The 20,454-nt window shown below is 46.1% G+C and overlaps 1 protein-coding gene across 1 annotated transcript in view; it reads right to left on the bottom strand.

Moving 5' to 3' along the window:
• Positions 1–14,670: 14,670 nt before the first annotated feature.
• The window catches only part of LOC147885719 (uncharacterized), a 31,574-nt gene continuing 25,790 nt past the window's right edge, over positions 14,671–20,454 (bottom strand). The window contains exon 3 of the mRNA XM_087396809.1: positions 14,671–15,077. Within this exon, the coding sequence (XP_087252935.1) occupies positions 15,069–15,077 (9 nt within the window). The 3' untranslated portion in view covers positions 14,671–15,068. The remainder of the gene's footprint in view (positions 15,078–20,454) is intronic.

The following is a 20,454-nucleotide window of genomic DNA, read 5'->3' on the forward strand; positions in this document are numbered from 1 at the left end:
CGCCACCATCAATGCATAGGCGATCGTTGCCTTAGGGTGGGCCATCGCCGATGTGTGCTACGAGTGGGTGCTGCTATATGGCCACTGCTCAGGGAGCCCCTAAACCTATAAGAGGGTGTTTTGAGAGGATGAGAGAGAGAGAGAGAGAGAGAGAGAGAGAGGAAAGGGGGGGGGTTGGTGGAGAGGGGTCAGGAGAGAGAGGTGGGGGAGGAAGGGGGAGTAGTGGAGAGGGTGGGAGGGAAAGAGAGTGGTGGTGGAAGGGGAGGGGGGTTGGTGGAAATGGGGGGAGTGGAGGGAGATGGGGGTGTAGAGAGATGTAGAGAGATAGTGGGAGGTGGGGAAGGGTTAGGTGGAGAGAGGTAGGGGGATTACCTTGAATGATGGAGATGGTGACTCATGAGTGGAAGGTGGAGGGGATGGATGATTGAAGTGATGGTGGAGGGGGAATGTTGGATGGGAAAAGTGGTGGTAGAGGTGGGAGATTGACGAAAAAAAGTGTGGTGGTGGTGGTGGAGATGATGGAAGGTGGGCAATGGAAAATGGAGGAGAGATGAAGTGGCTTAGAAAGTGAGGAAAAAGAAGTGAGGGGGTTGTTGTTGCTTTTATAGGATGTGGGGGTGTTAAGAGTTAATTTTGTGTGATTAATGTATTAATGTGCTTATGTAAGTCAACATTGTTTAGGATGTAAATCTCAAACTTTAGCACCAATTGAAAAGATTTTTTCACTCCTTTACCTTGAGGGATGTTTCTTGAATGGTTTTTCGAAGGGGGTTCTTTTTCACATATGCAAATGCGTGCTCTGCTTTCACTTCAAGTGCTAACCTCCCTACTAACGGTGCTAAAATGTTCTCTTTTTCTCTCATTTCCAAGTTCCGAGGGTGTTGGTCACCTACAATTGTGTCATTGCTCATCATAGCCTCTTTTACATGCATTTCATTGCTAGCAAATCACCATTAACATTCTCTTATACAACAACAACGTACTTGATATGGACATGATATAGTAAGTGTCTTGAGATAGAGCCCCATGCATTCATTGTGACATACCCCACTATACTTTCCCTTCAAAACTAGAAATTCTTAGGACTAACAACTTCATATGCACCTAAAATTGAGTGGAAGAAGCAGTATGCTCATGACCTTGCATGTTGATTAATGTGTCGATTAAGTTATTCCCAACTCGTTGGACGTGATTCGAATGTGCCATCATGGAGGCTGTATGAGGGACGTTGCAATTGATACTTTGAAGCTTGTAATCTTGGTGTGGTGTGTACTTGCTTCACATAGGGAGAGGCTTTAATGTATATTTGAGGTGCATACAAGGAGTCGAGAAGGAAAGATTACCTTTGGGAAGGAAGCGGTAGAGGAAAGGTCATCTAGTTGAAGGCACATAAGTGCACGAGAGAGAGAGAGAGAGAGAGAGAGAGAGAGAGAGAGAGAGGTGGATGGAATCAGAGACAATAAGAGGCCAAGGACCTATCTTTATGGGTATCAGATGGTGATAAGTGGATGATCCTAAGAATCCAAAGTTCATTATAGGAGTTCTTGAAAAGTCACCAACATCTGAAAGATGCACCCCTCCAACAAGAAGTTCATCAACATAATCCCCACCAACTTTGGAAGTTCCCTTTTTCCTAGCTCAAAATCTTGAGCAACAATCTCTCACTAGATCATTCCCTCCTCGTTCATTTCCTACAACAATACTAGATATGGCTAGCAGCTCCAAGTTGTTAGCTCATTTTTCTCAACAAGATCATTGCACCTCGAGGTCCTTCACATCGCTTTCAATTCGTTCATAGGATCTTGGCCAGGGTGTATATTAAGGATTCATGCTTTAAGTGAAGTGTCTCTTTGTTGAGGAGCAGGAGGCAAGCTATCTTCTTCTTGTCATGCTACTCATAGGATCTGAAAGTGAGCTTGCCCTGTTCAACTCTCCTATCATAAGGGCTACATATACACAATCTTTTTGCATGTACGAATTTGTGGACGAATTAGAAAAACTTACATGCATAACTTACTTGTCGGGAAGATTTCGTATGTAGAGGACATCTTTCCTCTGCACTAGATGGAGAACTCTTTCCCCCCATCTTATGTATTTGGCACCACCTTCTATTGTGGACTTCCTACTCTGTAAGTAACCGGAGAGCTGAGAAGATACTAGGACCATGATGGCAGACCCAGGCACAACCATATCCTATTCACTTGCCACACACTGCTCCATCACAAAACCATGCCCTTCTTTTTCTATTTGTTTGTATCACCCTGTGCCTTATAAAGAGAGATTTTGATTTGGAGTTACCAGTCAAAATGGAATCATATACAGGATAATGACCTTGCGGTTGATGGGATCATACAACTTGTATGCTTTGCCTTCTACATCGTAGCCAACCATGATGCATTTGTGTGACTTCGCATCCAATTTCCTACTATGATCATCATGTATGTGGGCATATGCTATGCAATCAAATATGCTGAGATGCCCAATGTGTGGCTTGTGTCTAGTGAATTCTTCATAAGGTGTCATACCTTGAATCGGTTTGGTAGGAAGCCGATTAAGCAAGTAGTTTGCAGTGGCTATTACTTCTACCCAATACTGATTTGGAAGATGCTTCTCACTAAGCATTGCTCTAGCACTGTCTGCCAAAGTACCATTCTTCCTTTCAGCTCTTGCATTCTGCTGAGGAGTATCTGCACAAGTGAATTGTCTTAGAATGCCGTGACTTCTGCAAAAGTTCATGAATGCTGAAGACATGTATTCAGCTCCTCTATCTGATCTCATGACTTTGATCTTTTTGCCTATCTGGTTTTCTACCATAGCTTTGAATTCTTGAAATATGGAAAAGACTTCAGATTTCTCTTTTAGAAAGTAGACCCAACAATATCTATTGTAGTCATCGATGAAAGTCACGTAGTAAAGTGAACCAGTGATGCTGCAGGTCTGGGCATAACCCCATACATCAAACCATTGATGCTGCGGGTTTGGGCATAACCCCATACATCTGTGTGAATCAAACCAAGAATACCTCTTGCTCGAGAGATGCTGCCAAAGTTGGTTCACTTTTGTTTACCAAAGCAACATGCTTCGCAAACTTTTCCAAGAAACTGTAGCTTTGGAATCCCAATTGCCATATTTTGATTCTTGAGATCTAGCAAGCTCTTGAAATTGACATGACCATATCTCTTGTGCCATTTTGCGGATAGTGGAATCTGTTGCGGTTGAGCCTTATAGATTTGTCTCTGATAGTGCATTCATCTCCGTCGAAGATGACTTTGTAGTTGTGTTCCGTCATTTGACCTATTGACAAGAGGTTTATGCTGAGCTTTGGAACGTAGAGTACATCTTTCACCAATCCTTTCGTACCAGTGAAATTGTTCATAGGGATAATGCCTATCCCTTGAACTGGATTTGGTGTATTATCTGTTGTGTAGATGACATTCTTTTGACCTTCTAATGGTTTCAACTCTGCGAACCATTCCTGATGATTTGTCATGTGAGATGATGCACCGCTGTCGATGTACCAAGGATCTTGATCTGCTTTGGTTGACTTGATAGCTGAAATCCTCTTTTGAATTACAATCAGTTTCTAGGTACACTGTATCAATCTTCTGCATTTCCTCGTTTGCAAGAAACATATTCCCATGTTCATTTGCAAAATGATTGTGAATAGAATATCCACCACAATGATTTCATCTTCCACGAAAATTTTCTCGATTATTGTTGGATTGATTGCCTTGGTCGTACTGCTTCTTGCGGCAATCTCTTTCATAGTATCCAAACTTATGACAGTAGTTGCACTGAATGTTTGACACATTGGTGGATGCATTCCCTCATCCTTGGAATCTTCCTCGATTGGAATGATTTTCTCTTTCTTGATTCTGATGTTGAGGATAATGCTGATGCTGATTCTGACTTTGACTTTGTTGCTGATGATGACCACTTCTCTGGAATGATCTACCTCTACCTCTGCTTCTGTCTGAAGCTGTGAATGCCTGATCATTAGAATGACCTTTGCGTGCATAAATGGCTTGCATCCTGAGTTCTTCACCAAGTAATACTGACTGAAGTTCTTCCAGTGTCGGAATTTGTCGTTGGATGGCAATACTCTGGACTAGATTCTCGTATCCCTCTCTTAGTCCATTTAGGATGACTTGAACCATTTCTGTTGGATTCATGCTCTCTCTTATAGCTGCGAGTTGATTATTGTAGTCTTTGATTTTGAGTACGTAAGCATGACCGGTTTCGCTGCTGTTGCAAAAATTGTGGTTGTTTTGTTTTCTTAGTGTGAGAATCCTGAAAGTGTTCTTGGACTCATAGAGAGCTGCGAACATATCCCATGCTTCTTTGATGTCTTGAAGGTGTTGAGCTGTCCTAACATGACATCTTGCACATTCTGCTTGATCAGATGATATGCATACTTATCTTTCTTATCCCATTCTGCAGGTACTCAAGCAACGACAAGATCTGCTACAGGTGTGAAAACTACTGGTGTAGCTGGAGATCCTGCTGTTGGTGCCGTGACAATAGGTAGAGTAGAGCTACTGCTTGTTGGATCATCCAATGGTCTAGGTGTAGATCCATCGACATACTTCCATTTGTCTTGAAGTATGAGAATGGTCTCCATTCGGTATTTCCATGTGCCATAATTGGAGTTGTCTAATTTAGTAGATGCCTCCAGATTGAGGTTGCTAGACGTAGACATGGTATAAGAAATGTACTCAAAGTGTCGTGAAAATCACTGTCTGAATCAGCTACAAAACACTGACTGTGACAAGTGAAATCTGAACTGTCGGTGAAGGTAGAACTCCAATATATAGTTCATCTAAATTACAAGGCTTGTGGCAATGATGCTGGGGATAGCCAAGAGGCTTTACAAGGCTGAAATGATGTGCGCAATGCCGTGAAATAGCCAAATAGGATTTACAATGATGGCATGTGTGTATGAAATCAAATCATGTGCTATCTGCCCACACTGATAAATCGGCAATGCCACTGACAACTCTGAAGTTTGCTCACTGAACTGATGAATGTCAGGTTTTAGTTTATGTGATGATGTGAAACCGTATGTGAGTGTAGGGACTGACTTTGAGTAGGAACTAGTCGAGAATTTCGAGCATGGCTTCGATTGGCAACTTGGAGAAATTCAAAGCGTCTCCTCTATGGCGATCTAGTCTACTTTGATCTAGATCTATACCAACCGTCGATCGATGAAAGAACAGCAAATAATTTCTTTTCTTTGGTTCTTTTTATGTGTTGGGTCAGATGCGTGAATGTAGAGGCTGATGTGCATATAGGAAGTAAATTTGTCGATGGCGAGGCTAAAAAATTAGTGATACTTGTGCCGAAATATGCACGTGATATGACGAGCGCGTAGAGCATGAAAAATCGATCGTTTCACCTTTTTGTAGCACCCTTGAATTCCTCTTGAATCAAGAGATACGGTTTGATCTAGGTGGAGGGGCAAAAAACAGTGAAAATGTGCTCAGTGATGTGGCAGTCAGGATCACATGTAAACTGTGCTTGTGAAGAGGTGTTCCTGTGAAGCACAGTGGTGATGTGGTAGCTGTATGCACATGCTATGGGAAGACTGTGCCTGTGGAGAGGTAATTGTGTGCTAGTAGGAGACTGCCATATGGCACTGTTGAGGTGGCACAAATGATGTGGCCTTGATGATGCGGCAGGTGCTGACTTGGCAATGTGCTAATGTGGCGGTGACGTCACTGCTGATGTGGACCTAATGATGACATGGCCAGATGAGAGGATAAGATGATATGGCACTCAGATAAGGTTGCCACATGGTAGACCTTTGACCACACCTTCTAAACTCCAGGTCAACCAACCGTGTGTTAAACTGATCAGCTCAAATGCTTGGCTGCGAGATTATCAGGGGGATGTAGGCCGTGTGCCTTGCCGGCTCTGTGTTGCTGAAGGTTGGCGTCGGGCTGAGTCTGGCAGTTGTTGAAGCTTAAGGCTTTGGTGCTTTGCAAGGGGAGCTTGAATGCCTAGAGGTCGACTGTTGTAAAGCCTTTGGGAGACTCATTGGAGGCTACAGTCGACTATTGGTGGCTATGAGGCTATAGTCAGCTGAGAGTGTTGGCTATAAAGAAGCAAGCTGTAGATAGAGAAGCTCCCAAAGAACAAGATCTGAGACCTCTCTCTCAGAATTGTCAAGACTAATGCAAGAAATTGGTCTCTGTCGCTTCCTATTTCTCAATGAATCTCTCTCAATTCTCACAATGGAGTTCTTTCTCAAGGCAATGATATTCTCTCATGAACTAAGAAATCCCTTAGAAATCTCTCAAACTATAGCCTGAATCTCTCTCACTCACAATGAAGGATATCTCACAATGGACAAAAACTTTCTCTCAATGAATACCTCTTTTCTCTCACTCGAACAAGAAAGAATTCTCTCACCGGAAGAGATAGAATGAACGGAATTCGCTATCACTCACAATCTCTCAATCAATGGACGGAATTGTATGACGAAAATTTCTTTCAAAGAAAGCGAATGTTCTCTCAACGGAAGAAAACACTAAATCTCTCAATCAATCACTCTCACACAAGAATGGCGCCTCAGCGAAAGGTAGAACCATGCTCCGATACCATGACAAAATATGAAAAGGGGAGACGAGAAGAGTGGAGATGAGGAGAGAGAGGGCATAGCTAGAGAGCACACCACAAATGACTAACTGTATACTAGATTTAGTTGAAAATGTAGAATATATACAAACCCATTTAGGGTTAGGGTTAGAGCATCTAACCCTTTTCTTTATAGCACTCTATAAGTGTTAGTGCTATTCACATATGATCACATGATGTTGAGCATGATCTCTCAACACCATCAAATTTTGGGAGCAGGGGGATGCATTCATCCATGCTTTGTATTTTTGCTAGCGAAACTCTTTATTTGTTCACATTTTTGCTAGCACATCTTTGACAAGGTACTTTGTGGGCTTTCAGTAGCTTATCTTCATTGCTAATTTACTCATACCTATGTTAATGAAAGTTCCACATTCACCAAATATCAATGCACGTTAACAATTCCCCTCTCACTTTCCCTTTTCTCCCTCTCCTCTCCTTCTCCTTCTTCTTCTTCTCTTCTTGTTCATTTTCATCTTGAACTACTTCTTGTTCTTTGCCTTGCTTCAAGTTTCGTGTCCAACCTGTGCTACCATGACCAACCAAAATGAGAAGGTCAAATAACCATATGCATAGGCACCTACACCCTTGTAACTAGGCACCATCGAGTAGATTACTGCATCAATAGGTCAGGTTCTCTAAAGAGAATACAATTATTCTACCAGGGTATGTCAATGCATGAGCTAGATCAATGCAAGGCATCATAACAATGGAGGGAAGAGATCCTGTACGGATGAATGAAGTGGAAGAAGATAATGAACAAAGAAGAGGCAAGAAAATGACATCAAATGATGTTGGGAAAACCATTCATATGGAAAGGCAACTCCCCAAATTATGTGGATGCTTTAGGCTACAAATATGCAATAGAAAAACGAAATTTCAAAACATAGGATGATACACAAGCAAGGCAGCTCAATGATCAAGTGTAGTTGATTATGTGATCACAAACTCGCATGCAAAGAACATGATTGAATACATCAAGATTGTGGAGGAGTCTCTTGAGTCAAACCATAGAGCAATGTTTATAGTGTTGGAGAAAATGGTGAGAAAGAGAACAAAAAGATATCCGGGAAGAGACGTGAGGATCAGATTGGGTGAGTACAAGCCTCATTTCGTAGGCTGAGGATAGCCTTATCTTCCCACACTGACACCTCATAGGTGAGGTCACATAGTCTCATATCTAATCTAAGACTTAGTCTACTTACAGAAGAACTCTTCACACCCACAAAACCCGAGGGCTATCACATGTAGGCCTCGATATCTAGAGAAGGCCTAGCAAGAGACATTCACAAGGTTGAAGATATGAACCACTACGACTCATCATTAAGCCAACACCTGAACTCTCATGTCAGGCTTGATAAGAGGCTTGACCTTCACACCTATACTCTAGTCCATCCTAAAGACACAAGTACCATAACATCCCCTTGTGGACAAACCCCTCTTGCTCTAGGTAGGTTATAGAAGGTATCATGAAGCCTTTAGAGGGCACACATACAATTATTTTGCACAACTACCCAAGGTAGAGTACCATTATTGACACACAAACACAAAAACATTCATTTTATGCTAAAGCAAGGGCAGAGGACTCAACAAAAAAAAATTAGGAAGCCCAAAATTCAAGACTATCTTCCGTAATGGAAAGATTTGGCATGACAATGAGAGCATTGTTTGTCAGCTTATCGATCGGACTCTACCTCCACGAGACCTTCTTCAAGCTTTTCAAGTCATCTAAAGCATTGATTGGCCATATGTACAATTAAGAAGTATTGCCTTCTTATCATCGTCACATCAGGAGGAGCTTTCAAAGCAGTGAGTGTGTACCAAGATACCTAAAGCATTGAGATGCGCTAGGAGATATCCTTAATGGACATCATTGTTTGACAAAGAGTTTGGAATTATTAAGATCTTCTCCAAATAGGTCATTTAGAATGTCCCATACCTGCTAAGTTGTATTGTCAAGATCAAGGTGATGAATGTAGTTGTCTGCAAGACCAAGAACAATACTTGGCGACGCTCGATCGTTATTTTCATTCCACGTGGCCACTATAGCTAAATTTTCTTCAAGGTTGGGCTCTTCTCCCTTGACAACGTTCCACATTGTACTGCATAAGGACAAGATGCATCTTTGTCTGCCAATGCATAAAGTTTGTACCAGAGAATTTTTCGATCAAGTGTCCTATGATCTGTCTTAACCTTGATTTTGCTACCATACAGGTAGTGGTGCCATTTTTCGAAAGCATGGAGGATAACCAACATTTCCTAATCATACACATGATAATCTAGTTCCTTGGCATCCAATTTCTTGCTTTCAAAAGCAATTACCCCGTGTTCCTGTCTTAGCACAACCCCTAATCCTTTGCCACTGGCATCTGCCTCCACAATGAAAGTACATGAAAAATCAGGGCATACCAACACAGGAGCATGAGTGAGGGCGAATTTCAAGTCTTCAAAGCTGCACTGTGCATCTGTAGACCACATAAAAGCATCCTTCTTCAAAAGGTCTGTCAAAGGGATTGCCCTCTTGGCAAACTTGCGAATAAAGCGCCTATAGAAGGAAGCAAGACCTAGGAATCCCCTCAACTGAGTAGGGTTGCGTGGCTGCGGCCAATCCTCAATGCATTTCACCTTTGCAGGATCCACTCAAATGCCATCCTTGCTCACAATGTAACCAAGATACTCAACCTCTTGTGCCATAAGAGTGCATTTGCTGGCTTTAGCATAAAGCTGATGCAACCTTAAGATTTCCAACACTTGCTTAATATGTCTGATGTGCTCTTGCTTATCCTTGTTGTAAATGAGGATGTCATCAAAAAATACCAACACATATTTGAAAAGGAGAGGCTGCAAAATCTTGTTCATGAGTGCCTGGAAGGTAGTTGGTGCATTGGTCAATCCAAAAGGCATCACCTTGAACTCATACTGTCCCCTCTCTGTGCGAAAGGCTGTCTTGTGCTCATCCCCAGCTTTCATTCTAATCTGATGATAGCCGGACCTCAAATCAATCTTAGTGAAGAACTGAGCACCCTTGAGTTCATCCAACAGGTCATCTATCCTGGGGATTGGAAACCTGTTTTTGATGGTGACCTTATTCAAGTCTCTGTAGTCAATGCACATACGGTAAGAACCATCCTTCTTTTTCACCAGGAGCACAAGAAATGCAAAAGGAGAAGTGCTATGAGTGATGAATCTCTTCTGAAGTAAGTCCCTCACTTGAGTTGCCACTTCTTCCCGTTCTACCTTAGAGAGTCGGTATGGGGCCTTATTGATTGGCTTACTGCCAGGTTCCAGGACGATGGCATGATCTACATCTCTTCTCGGAGGCAACTGTGATGGCAAATCAGCACACACATCTGCAAACTCTGGAGCAATCTCTACATATCACAATCATCAACATGGGGAGTGCCACCCTCTTTCATTTACTGACACATTTAATGCATATATGGCACTGCCCCTCTTGAGCTCTCTAGCCAACTGCCTTGCTGAAATGACCTGCAATTTAGGAGCTACAATACCATGCAATGTAACTGATCCATCCCTGTGGACAAAGCTGAGTGTTAAAGCATTGAAATCCATGCTGATTTTGCCCAGTGATTGCAACCCAATCACAGCCCAGGACAACATCTATTGGGCCCATGTCAAGTGCCAAGAGATCACCTGCAAATGTATAGTCATCAAAGAACTTAATCCTTGCATCTTGGCAATAAGATCTACTGATCATATGCTGTCCATTGGCCACTTCTCCTCTCAGCCCATGGTCTATCTCAGTAGCAATCAGTCCCACCCTCTGTAAGGTCTTGCAGTTAACAAAACTATGGGTCCACCAACACATGCACAATCCTACCATTAATCATCCCTGTTAATATGATAGTATCAACACTTTTGGCACCCATCAGGGCATGCATGGAAATAGTATTAAGTGTTGGCTCACAGAAGCATTACCACCCGCATCTTCACGTGCATAAAAAGGTATCGCATCGTGATGCTCCACAAAAGAGAGTGTTGGCCTATGGCCTCTCATGCCACCAATGGGCAGAATCTGATACGAATGCGAAGCATGAGTGTCATGCGCAGTAGCACCACCAGGATCAAAAGGAAAGTCAGTGCCCTTCGTGGCTCCAGTGTCAAGAGTCTCATCTGCATCATGTGTATTTGCCATCTCATCCTGAGACGTATCCAAAGACCTTGGGGCATCAAACAAATCCTCGTCATCTGAGAGGTCAATGATCATGCTCAGCTTGGCAGTACCACTGTTGCGCATCTTGCACACATTCCTGTGCTCAGGATTCCATTTCTCGCCACATTTAAAACATAAGTTGGCCTTATTTCTGTTGTCCATTATTGCTCGTGTATGCTGTTTTATCTCAGCCTGCTCATTTCCAGCAGTAGGCTTGCCTCCCGGCTTGGCATCAGGATACCTATAAGGCTTGGCATACAACATCTTTCTACCCGAGATAGTAGGAAAGCGAGAAAATGGTGCTGCTGCAGATTTCTTGTCAGTCCACTCAGCAAACTTAGGCTTCGATTCAATGTCATACCCCATAGTATGTGAGCTGCCCATGGCATTTCTGTGCTTGCCAGCATATTTAGGCTCGAATACTTCTGCAAGCTGAGCTACCCTCTCAATTATTTGAGGGTTATATGCCTTCACATTTGCAGCAAGAGAAGAACTAAACCCATGGATGAAACGCAGCAACTTTCCCTTTTTAGATACATCCTGCACAAACAAGGAAAGCCTCCAAAAATGTTGCAAGTACTCTTGGACCGTACCGATCTGTGACAAGACATAAAATTCAGCCAAGTATTGATTCAACACAAGTGGGGATACAAATGTAGTGACCATCAATTCTTTGAAACCTATCCAAGTGGTTGGTTTCTAAGGTGAATCCCTCATGTATCGCCACCATGTGTGGGCATAGTCTTGCATATGTATACCTGCAAAAATGATGCGCTCCTCCTCAAACTTGGGGTAGAAGTGGAAATAGTGTTCCAGCTTCGTGAGCCACTCCAACTCATTGGGAGTGCAAGTGTCCCATTTAAACTTATGCACTGTGAGTTTGTCCTTCATATCCTTGGTTGCATAATTCTTGTGTGTGTAGCCTCCAGAAGTGCGGGCATCATCATGCTTGAGGTTCACATAATCGGAGAAGGGCATCTCAAGTTTGATGGCCTCAGGTAGGGCCCTGTATGAATGCAAATAATCTGCCAACATGTCATCAAAAGTGGCTTGCTGCCCACCACCAACCCCCTGCTGCGTAGAAGCTGCTGCCATCTAACGCAATGGCTGCGTCTGGCTATATGTGCTCGCTGGCAGAGCCATAGGTGCATGAACTCCAGGTTGGGTCTCTCTGCCAAATGCTGATGGCATACCAAAGGGCTGAGAAGAGGAGTGACCTCTCTCCCAAGGGTGTGGGCTGCCATATAAACCCAAGCCAACTCCAAGCATACTCGTTGGTGCGATGAAAGGAGCACTAGCCGCATGCACACCAACGGGTCTGCCCAAAAGAGAGAGCTCAGCCAGCATAGATGCAAAAAGCTGAGAGCCAAAAGATAGCCTAACATCCTGCAAGAAGGTGCTCTGTGGCACAGAAAATGCATCATCTATGTCTAGATAATCCCCAAGCTGGGGTACATGCAATGGTCCAAAAGACTGATGCTCATAAGCACGACAAGCATTTTAAAACCAATACGTGGAGCAAACAAAACATCCTGACTGTCTGGATGGTCCCCTTGCTGGGGTGCAGATTACTTACTCTTATCCTGCATAGCAATGGCAGATGTGATCTGCTGACCAATCTGCTGTCCCATCTGGACAAGAGACAAGAGCCGTATCTTGCATAGCCATGGCTGTGGTAAGCTGCTGGCTGAACTCTTGTCCTATCTGACGGAAAGCACCCTGGAGCATAGAGGAAAGGGCATCCAAAAATTGCGTCTGCACTGCTTGCACTTCTCGGGATGTAGGAGAGAGGCTGAGTGGAAGGAATCTCTGCATCACCAGTGGATGCAACCACTGTGGCAGGCACTTGCTCATACTAAACAGCCTCATCAGAGTCATGCGATATATCACGAGGAGCACGCTTCGATGCCATTATGACTGGTCTTGGAGAGAGAGCTCGAATGTAGACAAGGAGAAATGGATAACAAAAACCCTACTGTAATGAGCCCCTGAGATAGTGTGTGGAAAACATGAAAATGTCAATGGAGAGGCTCATAAGAAAGGTCGTCGAAGAAGCTTCAAAACGAAGCCAAAATGGCTCCAAACGGGCTCTGAAAGGCCCCTAAGAAGAGACTGAAAGTAAACTAGGTTTTTTTTTTTTGGGGGGGGGGCGGTCCCTAAGTCACCTAGGACAATTAGTACATCAATAACCTAAGACTCCTAAGTTAGGACTGTTGGTTAGTCTAATCTAACCAACCCATGAGGTACTCAATCCTAGTTAGTTTGACCCAACCTAACCAGACCAAACTAACTAAACCTAAACAAGGTGATTCAACCCACTAACTAGCTAGACCTAACCAAACCTAAACTAACCTAACCAACCAACTAACCTAGCTAACTAAACCTTAGGAAACTAAGGTTTTTTTGTTACATGCGTTGCTTGGCAACGGGGCGGCGCGACGCGACGCAACGACGGCGACAGAGCGGGACGACGTGGATGGTGAGGTGGCGTGAGGCAAGCAAGAACAACGAGGACTGACTGGCTAAGGCACGAGATGGCTAAGGCCTGCGGGGATGATGGGGGAGCAAGGACGCGGGTGCTTCGTCGGAATAGCACGAACCTCCTTGAGGCTATGGCGGCTGACGGACTGAGGACCTGAGTGACAAACCGAGGGCCTGAGGGGCCGAATAGTGTGGATGGCACAGCAGCAGACGGAAGGGTGCTCATTAGCATGTCTTTAGTAGATGGAAGGCAACGGCCTCACGTGGCTCAGCGGATGGAAGACCCTGACAAGCTCAACGAACGGAAGACCAGCAACAAAAAACCTTCGTTGATTTGGGAGAGCCTACTTCTACGGGATGACATCTAGCTTCGTTGATTTGGGTGACGTCTAGCTTCTTCAACAGTTGTACAATGGTGTTCCTTTGGTCTTGCTATAGCTATTTAGTGCTGCTGTTGTCATAGTACTGCTAGCAACTCCAGAGATTCATCTTGGAATGATGAAGAGAGGCTTAAAGTCCTAGGAAGGTACTCTAATACCAATGTAGAGAAGTGGGTAGGGACAGATTTGGAGAAAGGGGGATAGCGGAGCAAAAGGGAGAGAGAGGGAGAGGGGAAGAGGGAGAGAAAGGGTAGGAGAGAGAGAATGAGGTAGGAAAGAGAGGGAGAGATTGAGAGTGAGTAGGGAAGAGAGAGAAAGAGAGTGAGTGAGCGTAGGCAGGAAGGAGGAAGGGAGAGTAGATAGGATTAGATCAAAAGGTACATAGTAGAGTGTGGATGGAGACTTATATAGTCCCTCCACATTTACCACCTAAAGGGCCTCTAACTTGGCCTCTTTTTCCCCTTCATTACAGGAACAAGGAGTGAGGGTGCCATCCCAAGCAAGGTTTCGTCCCAAAAACCCAACGGTTGATCATCTGGCTGCCATAAGGGCTGCAACTGAAGGCCCCAAAAGTAAGAAAGAGGATGCGTGCACGCTCTCACATCCATGAATTGGCACATGTGCCAATGCAGCTTTGTAAATGGTTCTATTTTTAAATTTGTTTTGAATTGTGACGATCAATAAAAGATGTACTCAGCGATATTAAATGTAATCATGTCCTAGACCATCTAGCATCTACAAGCTTGTGGAAACGTTGTTTTGTGCAAAACCAGTGCAAACCATCTAGTTGAGACAGATTGATCCAAGAGGGTAATGCTGGCATTCTCCTGTTCAAATGCTGGAAAGGAATCATGTTAAAACACAGGAGGGAACTACAACTATTCAGGCAAAAAATGTGCCCTGTTTTATCCCATTTCATAGGTCTGAAATATTCAGTAGGAGAAGCGATGACTAGACCTCACAACATGAAGAGACGTTCAATGTGAAAAATAAGCTGCCTTGAAGCAATATAACTTTTGACTATTAATAATTTCAGAGAAATACTCTCACACAGAAGAGTTTTCTCCTAACTCATGTGATATTTTCAAATCGGAATGAAAGTTCGCGTCACTTTTAGTTCCCCATTGACTGCACATATGCCTTATGACGATCTCAAACAAAACTAATACATGCATATATGCAACAAAACTTCCATTCATACTCCCTTATTGGCAGCTTGTCCAACTCCACGATTTTATAACATCCTGCTCTGGAGATGCATAGTTCTCAAAATAAATTTATTATTACACGAATTTCATGTGCAAGAGCCATGAAATCCATATGTTGTTGATGAAGCTGAAATGGGTGAACCCTTGCCTTGTCAAAAATCACCCAAAGTTAAGAAGTCAACCTTGTACTCATTGTCCCTGAAAGAAGCAGTACTGGTCATCAACACCAGCAATAAATTGCTTGCAAAAACCAAAGCCTGCTTGGAATTATATCTGTTGTAGTGCATTAAAATAGAAGCAAGGTTTGATGATGGATACAATTCAAAAATTATACAAGCGGATTAATTAGTTCCAAACTAGAGATTTTGTGGGAGTGGAAAAAAAGAGAAACCAAGGAAAGAACTTGCTTTGAATCAGAAATAAACTACATAGCATGACCTGCACTACTAAAACGAGTTATATTGATGCGAGCTTGTTTTAGTATTCCTTTTTTTAAAACAAAGAAAGGAACCTTCTATTAATGCTTGAAAGATTTCATACAAGACAACAGCCCCGAAGGTGCTGAGTATGAAAAAAAACCGGAAAAGGCTGAAAGAAAAACCGGCTTGTTCCAGAGAATCCCAGCTCACTGTCTAGGGGATCTCTGGAACTGGGGCTAACAGCCAAGTGGGGGGACTATACAGCCAGCGAATCCCTCGCGGAGTGAAGATGTAGAAAACACCTGTAGGCCAAGCCTTGCAGAAATGAGCTCGCCTCTCAATAGTCGCCCTGGAGCTTGGAGTCCCACGCTCCCAGGTGGACCGTAGAGTGTAAATGATATCCTGCCAAGTGGCCACCAAGGTAGCCGAGGGTGGAACCGGGTGCTCTCCCATCACAAGACTGCACCGAGCCACCCAAATGTTCCAAGCCATGATGCTGACTACCACCTCCCAAACACTGTCCTCCCTAGGAGGAGGAGGAGCTAGGGTGTCAGGGGGGACTGCCTCGTGGAGTGCAATCCTCTGAATGCTCTGACCATGTATCCGGTAGGCTAGGGAGATCTCATCAATTTGAAACGCGTGTCCTCCCTCTATCAACCAAGCCACCATCCCCCAAGTGTAGTCTCTGTGTAGACTCTGCATGCGTGTCATGATCCTGAGGGCTCTCATCCAGATCCTCGCTGCGCTACGACAGCTCAATAGGCAGTGCGGGATAGTCTCCAGGACACCATCTGAGCAGCAGTGGCACTGCCCCTCCACTCGCATCTGCTCCAACCATGGGCCGATGGGCAAGCCTCCGTGGGCTGCCAGCCAGAAGAAGTATGAAATATTCCTCGGCCGCAAGCTGAACCACAACCGCGTCCAAAACCTGGAGCAAACATCCCGGGGCACTCTCTGGGTCACCCAGTGTCTCTCCCTCAAGGGAGTGCACCTCGACGAGTCCATCTAAAGTCTCCTGCCAATCCGTGTGGTGTAGGAAAAAAAAGGCACCTCATCTATCGTCTCAGCTAGGCCGCCTCTAGAGGGCCAAAACCACTCCCCCGGATCCCACTGGGGACCTCCCTCAGGGATCTACCCTCCCAAAGCCAAAGGCGCCATCAAGAGGTGTCCTGCTCTGGGATACTGGGAGGATCAATGTGCCACTCCTTCCCCAAGCGTCCTACCACTCTGATCATCTGCCAGTGTATCCCATCAAGACTCCCATCCATCTCAGGGTCACTCCTAGTGAGGGGCTGAAGTAGGCCTCCAGGTCCTAGGGTGCATGCTGCCGCGCTACATCAAAATCCTCAAGGGAACACCAATACGGGAAAACTACCCCAACCATCTGCTGTCTCTCCAAATGTGAAGTCCTTCCCACCAGGACTCAGGAATGGCTAAGTCGATCTCGCCCATCCACTGCCCTGCCCCTCTCAGATGCGCTAGGGCGTCAAGCCTCGCCTCTGCCTCCATAGGTAGTCTGCTCCAGCGACGAAAAGACCCTGCTCGACCACTGTCCCACTGTGCCCAGCCAATGTGAGTCTGCTGCCCAAGCATACGTCCCTCCTGATCTCTGACATCTGGGTGCCACATAAGGGGCTGGCGCTCAAACTCCTCTCTGCATCTGGGCGGAGCACAGATGAGACCCCTTGCTAGTCTCTGCCAAACCCTATGAAGACTCCTCATCAAGGGGGAGCCCTTTCCTGTAAGGGGGGCCTCTGAGAAGATCCATCTATGTGAAGGCTGTCACTGTCCCCCAGTGAGTGGGGTGTTCCTCAGAAGCCCTCTCTGTAAGAGGAGCTTCCAAGGCTCGATACTTGGGGTGAGGCCACGGACCACCAACTTGCCCAGAAGGGCCCTGCTCCGTAAGAGGGGCTTCCAATGAGTGGGGTGTTCCTCAGAAGCCCTCTCTGTAAGAGGAGCTTCCAAGGCTCGACACCTGGGGTGAGGCCACGAACCACCAACTTGCCCAGAAGGGCCCTGCTCTGCATCTCCGGATCAATGATACCCAAGCCTCCTAGTGCTTGCGGCACGATCACCATCTGCAAAGCTACTTGGGTCCTAGTGTTCCCCGTGCCGTCTGAACTCGCTCAGAGGAAGTTCCGTACCAACCGTCGGAGCTGCCCAATGCATCCTCTATGAAAGCACCAATAGGAGGCAATATACCAGGAAGTGGCAAGAAGGACCTGGTTTGCACTAAGGCGCGACCTGTGAGGGAGAGTTTGGCCGAGCTCCAATAGAGAAGCTTGCGCCCAACACTCTCAAGGACCGGGGCAATCTGCTACTCTGCTGTGATGTCAATACCCACCTGGCATCCGAGGTATCTCACAGTCTAGCCCCGCGGTATCCATCTAAAACCAAAGTCACTCCCCCACTCACGGATCTCCTGTGTCTCCTCAAAGCCCGTGAAGAAGCCTATGGATTTCATCCAATTGATCCATGCTCCCGAGGCCTCACAATAGATAGCCAAGGCACCTCTGACTCTCTCTAGACTCGCTGTGGTGCCCTCAACATACAAGGCCGTGTCATCTGCAAACTCCGAGTCAAGGAGCTCCTCCTCTTGCCTTATTGGGAGCCTCAACCCTGTCAGACCCACCACCTATGATCTCAAATAGTAGCCCAAAGCCTCTGCTACAAACAAGAAGAGGAAGGGAGCTAGTGGGCAGCCCTGGCGGACTGTGCGAGAGAGAGGAAAGGCCTCGCCTGCGTGTCCGATAATCATCTGACTAGAGCTCCCTGCGTATAGTGCTAAAACTCCTCTCACCCATCGGTCTAAGAAACCCAATCTCCTCATAGTGCCCTCAAGGAAAGACCACTCCACCCTATCGAAGGCCTTCTCAAAGGTACAAGAGAAGGATGGCTAGTGGTTGTGACTTCTCCCTGGACCAATCCACTGCCTCCCAAAACGTGAAGATGCTGTCCAGGATGCTGCGCTCCTGGACAAACCCAGTCTGTGTGTCATGGATGAGGCCGTAATCGCAAACTCAAGACCTTGGCGAGGATCTTGTATGCAGTATCAAGCAGAGTAATCGGCCTCCACTGTCGGATATCTAACCTATCTCCCTCTTTCGGGATTAAACAAATCCACCCCCTGCGCAAGGACTGAGGGAGAAGGCCTATGTCGAAAATCTCCTGGCAAGCTAAACGGAAAGGGGTGGAGATAATCTCCCAGAAGTTCCGAAAAAAGGCCGGAGTCAAGCCATCCTCCCCCGGGCATTTCTCGGTCGGGAGAGCCTTGAGGGCTTCCCAGCACTCCTCATCTATGAAAGGCTCCTCAAGTTTGTTGCATAAGTCCCGCAAGACTATTGTCGAAACGTGATCCCAAACTAGCTCTCGGGCCACAAGATCGGTTGGGGTCATCCTCTCTGTCTGAAAGAGCTGGCTATAAAAACCGGTGGTCATGTCAAGAATCTCCTGCAGGTCAGTGTGTATGATGCCATGCGAGTCCTGGAGACGCTTTAGCTGTGTGCCGATCAATCGGGGTCCAGTGGTTTGAAAGAACTGCTTCGTCATCCTGTCCCCTTGCCATCGGGCCCGGGAGGAATGGTAAGAGAACTCAGTCTGCCGCAACTCCATGTCCTGAAGCTCGAGACGAGCGCTCTCCAATCTATCATTAAGCCACTGAGACACTGGGTCCTGCTCCTTGAGCCTCTCGATGGAGGCGAGGTCTCTCCTCAAAGCCCGCTCATGCTCCTGAAGGATCCTCCTCCACTTGAAGGCGTGAGCCTGCAACTCCACACTGCTCCTCTCAATCACATCGGCAACCCACGCAGCCTAGCCCTCACTCGGTGCCATCTCTGAGTGCTTCCAGATCTCTGCCATAACCTGTTGAATCTCCTCGTCCTACAAGAGGTTCTCTGGAATGCGGACCCCCTTCTGGGGGAGACCTCGGCGGGGCTGATCCAAGTGAAGTACCACTGGAGAGTGGTCGGACATCGTGGTACCTGCCAGAATCCCGGTAGCGCCACCTCTGTGTATTGCCCACCGCAACATAGAAGCAGTCTAATCTCTCGAGCAATCCATCGTGTCTCCTCTGTCCAAAGGAGAAGAGAAAGCTTCCTGGAGTCCTGCTGAACTCTGTCTCTCTCCATGGGTCTCTGCTACTGATCATGAAAATGAACTGCTCCCAAGTACTACGCTCCGCTGTTGGCATCTCAGAGAACGAGGCGCCGCCCTGCTTGTCTTCCCCAAACTCCAAGTTGTTGAAGTCCCCTCCAACAACCCAGGAGTCAACATCCGAAAGACACTCTGACAACCTCCTCCAAAAGGTCGAGCGATGCTGTCTACATGCTGGGGCATACACGTTCACGATTCCAATCCTGGACTCTCCCATCTGAACACCCATCCAAATTGCCCGTCCTAGAATAAGCTCGCCCTGATCGTAGACCTCTGGAGCCAAGGTCTGTGAGATTGAGATGCATACCCCTCCGCTCCATCCTACTGCAAGAGACCACTCCTCCGGACCTCTCCCTAGAAGAAGGTGATGGCGTCGTCTAATGTCTGCTGCTGAAAACATGTGCTCCTGAATCATAAGGATGTCCATTGCACACCCTACCACTGCCCTCTCCAACTCTTGCCAGAGCAACAAGTACTGCGGGTGGCTACGAACACGATCGTGGAGCCCATGTATGTTCCAACTTACTATGGTCCAGCTCATGAGGACGGGGGAGTTGGGAACAAGGCTCTCCTGTGGGTGGGTGCCTGTCCTAGAAAAATTGACTTGTGTGATTTTGCCGGGGGTTTGGAGGGCGAGTAGTCAGTGTCTGTGTGGCGTCGTACTAGGGTGGATACTGGCTCAATACCGATCTTCCGTTCCCACTCCATCATGAAGGAGGCTTCTACCCCGAACAGCTCCGCACACGTCTGGAGGGGCCAAAAGTGCATCTGCTCCACCTTTGCCTCCATCGGTAATCTGATAACTCCCGTCACTAAACCAACACACCGGCTCCTCGCGCGTGAAGCTCAGCTGAAAGTTCACCTCCGCACCATGGGCGTACCAAAGATCTAGTCCCTGTGGTCCCATCCACTCGTCCATCATGAGCATAAGCTGATTACCCAAAATAGCATCAAACAGCTCCAGCGACCACTTCTCCAACCCTATGGAGGCAAACGAAAATCTC

This window comes from Dipteris shenzhenensis, chromosome 25 (genome assembly GCF_047967505.1).
Source record: "Dipteris shenzhenensis isolate YYH24624 ecotype China chromosome 25, Dip_SZ_1.0, whole genome shotgun sequence".
Lineage (NCBI taxonomy): Eukaryota > Viridiplantae > Streptophyta > Polypodiopsida > Gleicheniales > Dipteridaceae > Dipteris > Dipteris shenzhenensis.